The sequence below is a fragment of the Bactrocera neohumeralis genome, unplaced genomic scaffold (assembly GCF_024586455.1).
Source record: "Bactrocera neohumeralis isolate Rockhampton unplaced genomic scaffold, APGP_CSIRO_Bneo_wtdbg2-racon-allhic-juicebox.fasta_v2 ctg1784, whole genome shotgun sequence".
Lineage (NCBI taxonomy): Eukaryota > Metazoa > Arthropoda > Insecta > Diptera > Tephritidae > Bactrocera > Bactrocera neohumeralis.
This window is the reverse complement of record NW_026089843.1, coordinates 1-4,017: the sequence shown is the minus strand read 5'-3', so window position 1 is coordinate 4,017 and position 4,017 is coordinate 1. Positions and strand designations below refer to the sequence as shown.

The 4,017-nt window shown below is 46.5% G+C and overlaps 1 protein-coding gene across 1 annotated transcript; it reads right to left on the bottom strand.

The window, feature by feature from the left end:
- Positions 1-511: 511 nt before the first annotated feature.
- On the bottom strand, positions 512-2,511 carry LOC126766587 (uncharacterized). Its single transcript, XM_050484344.1, has 2 exons — positions 2,476-2,511; positions 512-1,141 (listed from the first exon to the last, which is right to left on the bottom strand). The coding sequence occupies exons 1-2, from the start codon at positions 2,509-2,511 to the stop codon at positions 512-514; spliced, it is 666 nt and encodes a 221-aa protein (XP_050340301.1).
- Between the last annotated feature and the right edge of the window lie 1,506 nt (positions 2,512-4,017).

The following is a 4,017-nucleotide window of genomic DNA, read 5'->3' as shown; positions in this document are numbered from 1 at the left end:
TGAATCCCTAGGGTTTTTGTTGTACTGGCCGTTTCAAATTTAAGGAAATTTGTATCTAATAAGTCTTTCTTTTTTATGTATTTTATTATTTCGGGATGATTTGATATAATTTTCTTTAAGGGGAATCCCGCTGAATTTAGTGCGTTGATCACTTGAGATAGTGTTAAAATATCATTAGTAAACTCGGTACGCTTAATACTCACGTCTACCGACACTCACCTTTGTTGGGAACTTATAGCGAACGTGGATGTGATGCGTGATGCTTGATGCGTGTATGCGCGCGGTTGAAGAACAAAAAAGTGCCGGTCGCCGTCCGTCGGTCCCTTTTGTTAATTATGTCCGATGTCCTCGTGTGTGGTGTATGATGCAGGTGTGTTGAGTGTGAGGTGTGGATGATGAATATGGTGTATGTAGGTGTGAAGATGTGGTGTGTGAAGATGTGGTGTGTTGTGTTAGAATTAGAGGGGGCGCAGAAGCTCATTTAACCATCCAGGCCCCCCTAAACGATGGTTTAGCCCAAAAGACGCTGCAACTGTTGCAGCGTTGCCACAACACTGCTCAGCCCCGTAGACCGACGAGGTGGTGGCCCAGGCTGTCGACGCCGCAATGAAGTTCCGCTTCGTTGGGGTGCGCCACGAGATGCGGGTTGGAATCGGGGTATGCGGCCGCGATGGATGGCTGGCCGAGTCAATTCACGTGCTGCGCTACGATGTAGCAGCGTGTGATGCGGGCTGTGGCATATTTGGCACAGCCCTCGTGACTCACACGCTGCAGACACATGTGTATGTGACAGGCAATTCCGGCAGTGCCCGTGGGCCTGGGCAACTTGCTGCCGTTGCACGGGTCGCATACCCCGAAATATGCCACAGTGGTGCAGGCGATGTGGGCGCCGGCAGATGGGGCACCTTAGGGTCTTCAACGTCCGTGATGGGTGTGATGGTGGCCGAGTGCCACCGCGAGGTGCGGCTTGAAGGACCGCTGCAGGCACGGTTGCCGGTACAGGGGGCGGAGTGGTTGCCGGTGCAGTTGCCGACGTTGTTGCAACCACAGTTCGGGGCGCTGGTGAGGGCACGGTACGTGGCGCATTGGTAGCCCGAGCGGTCGGCGTGGTTGTAACTGGCGTATCTACCTCCATAGTAATCTGTATAGAGAAGATTATTTGTTATAAATTTATCGTACAGTGAGATATGAGCCATCGTGCCACGATATGTGGCATGAATGGGTCGTCGTATTGATCGACCATTTTTTGTTAGTTTTCTTTACGGTTTGTTATCTTTATTTACGGTTTGTTATTTTCGGACGGTTGTTATTTTTTAACGGGTTGTTAGTTGCGTACTTTCTCGTGTTTTATTGGTTTCATTTGGTTCGTTTATTGTGTGGCGATAATACCGATTTATTTATGAGGTGTTCGGATTCGCGATCATCGGAAGTTGGCAGAAAGCATAGCTTCACGAGCGGTCGGGTTAGTGTTCCGTTTTGCGTACGGAGATCCACGACTCGTATGTGACCGTCGGAGCCATAATGTAGCTTTTCTATGCGGCCAAGCCGCCACTCGGTGGGGGGTAGACAATCATCGTGAATGAGGACACAGTCTCCAAGTTTAGGCGCTTGTTCAGGAGTCTTCCAGCGGTATCTTTTGTGGAGATCCTTTATGTATTCGTTCTTCCATCGGCGACTGAAATCATGATGGAGAATCTTAATTCGTTCCCATCGATTTAATAGGGATAGCGACTCCACGCCTGGCTCAGGAATGGCCAGGATGGGTGCTCCCTTTAGAAAATGCCCTGGAGTTAAGGCGGTGAGATCTGAGGGGTCTTGCGATAGTACTGTGAGTGGCCGTGAATTGAGAACGGCTTCAATTCGATTTAATAACGTCGTGAACTCTTCGTAATTGAATTTATAATTTCCAGCTACCCGTTTGAAATGGGATTTGAAGCTTTTTACAGCTGATTCCCATAAACCGCCCATATGAGGAGCGCTTGGGGGTATAAATTGCCAATTGATACCTTGAGGGGCGTACTTTTGTACGATGTCGGGTGACACTTGTTTTTAAAAATCCACAAATTGCTTTTCTGTGGCTCGTTGAGCTCCGATAAAGGTTTTGCCATTATCGCTCATGATTTTTGATGGGTAGCCACGTCGAGCGACGAAGCGAGCAAATGCCGCGAGAAAAGCCTCCGTCGTCAGATTACTACACAGCTCAAGGTGTACTGCCTTTGTCGTGAAACATACAAAGACAGCCACATAGCCTTTCATGAGAGTGGGAGACCTTAACATGGACGCCTTTACCTGGAAAGGCCCAGCAAAATCAACACCTGTTGTGGTGAAAGGCAGAGCGAAATTGCAGCGTTCCGGTGGAAGTGCTGCCATAATCTGCGTTCGCATCTTCTGCTTGTGCATAGTGCAAATCTTGCACGTGAAGATGCACTTCTTGATTTGCGGCTTAAGACGGGGGATATAATACTCCTGGCGTACCATCTGTTGCATGAGACGATGTTCGGCGTGTAGCATTAAGATGTGGATGTAATGGAGGAATAATGTGGCAAATGGTGACCTCTCTGGAATTATTATGGGGTGGCGTTCATTGTATGTCAGGCTCGAATTAGCAAGCCGACCATTGGCACGAAGCAGACCTTTCGTGTCCAGAAATGGGTTGAGGACTAAGAGTGAGCTCTTTTTATCAATTGGCTTCGATTCTCTTAGTAGCGATATATCGCGGCTGAAATAGCGCGTTTGTGTATATGTTATTAGTGCGACCTTTGCCTTTTGTAACTCTAGGTGCGTCACTGTGTTGCATGGGAAATTATGTGATCCCTTCACTTTGCTTTTGAGTTGTTCTATAAATTTGAACATATAAGCAACTACTCTGAGAGCTCTTGGAAACGATGAAAATCGTTCAAGGATGTCGGCCTCATCCAATATTGTGTGAAAGGTGGCGATTTTTCGACCTTCTGGTGCGATAATGTTGCGCATGGGGGATTGTGGCCAAGAATCAGGAGATTCTATCAACCATCGGGGGCCATTCCACCAGAGGGTGGTGGTGGCAAGGTGCAGTGGCTTGCACCCTCTTGTACCTAGATCGGCAGGATTGTCAGCACTGGCTACGTGACGCCAAGTGGCTGATCCCACTAGGTCAAGTATTTGAGACGTTCGGTTAGAAATATACGTCTTCCATGCATGTGGTGGTTTTTCCAACCAGGCTAGTACAATTTCAGAATCGGACCACATATATAGTTTGCATTTCGTCATATTTAAATGCATTTGCACCATGGCTACTAATTTTGACAGTAGTAGTGCGCCACATAACTCAAGTCGTGGGAGACTTATAGTTTTTAAAGGTGCCACCTTAGCTTTTGCTACTAATAAGTGGCTTGTGGTCGTGGTGTCACTTTGCGTGCGCACATAGATAGTAGCGCAGTATGCCTTTTCTGAGGCGTCACAAAAGCCATGTAATTCGACTTTGTGTTCGGGGGAGTAGTTTACCCATCGTGGAATTTGTATCTGAGAAATATCATTCAGATTGTTTGCGAACTGGGACCATTTTTCTAAGCGAAGAGGTTTCACTTGTTCGTCCCAGTCGGTTCCATCTAGCCATAATTCTTGTATTAAGATTTTCGCTTGGATCATAATTGGCGAAAGCCATCCTGCGGGGTCGAAAAGTTTTGCCACCGAGGATAAAATCTGTCTTTTCGTTATGGCTGATAATGCGGATATGGACTCTGTCGTGTATGAGAACTGGTCCGATATCGCATTCCATTGGATGCCTAATGTTTTTGTTGTACTTTCCTTTTCGAATATAAGGAAATTAGTGTCCAACAAATTTTCGTTTGGAATATTTTTGATTATATTTGGGTGATTTGCCGTAATCTTTTTTAATGGAAACCCTGCGGAATTTAAAAGGAGTAGTATTTACCGTTGACGATTTTCTCCCCAAGTTACTTCCTCCATGTGATCCAAATGGAGGTATTCTTCTAACACACCATCATATTTGATTTGAGTTTTTTTAATTTCTTTTCC

Excerpts from the sequence above, each read along its gene's own strand:
- LOC126766587 (XM_050484344.1), bottom strand. The coding sequence starts at position 2,511 with ATGCTACACGCCGAACATCGTCTCATGCAACAGATG. Across the intron at positions 1,142-2,475 it reads ATCGTCTCATGCAACAGATG|ATTACTATGGAGGTAGATAC; the intron begins GTACGCCAGGAG and ends TTCTCTATACAG.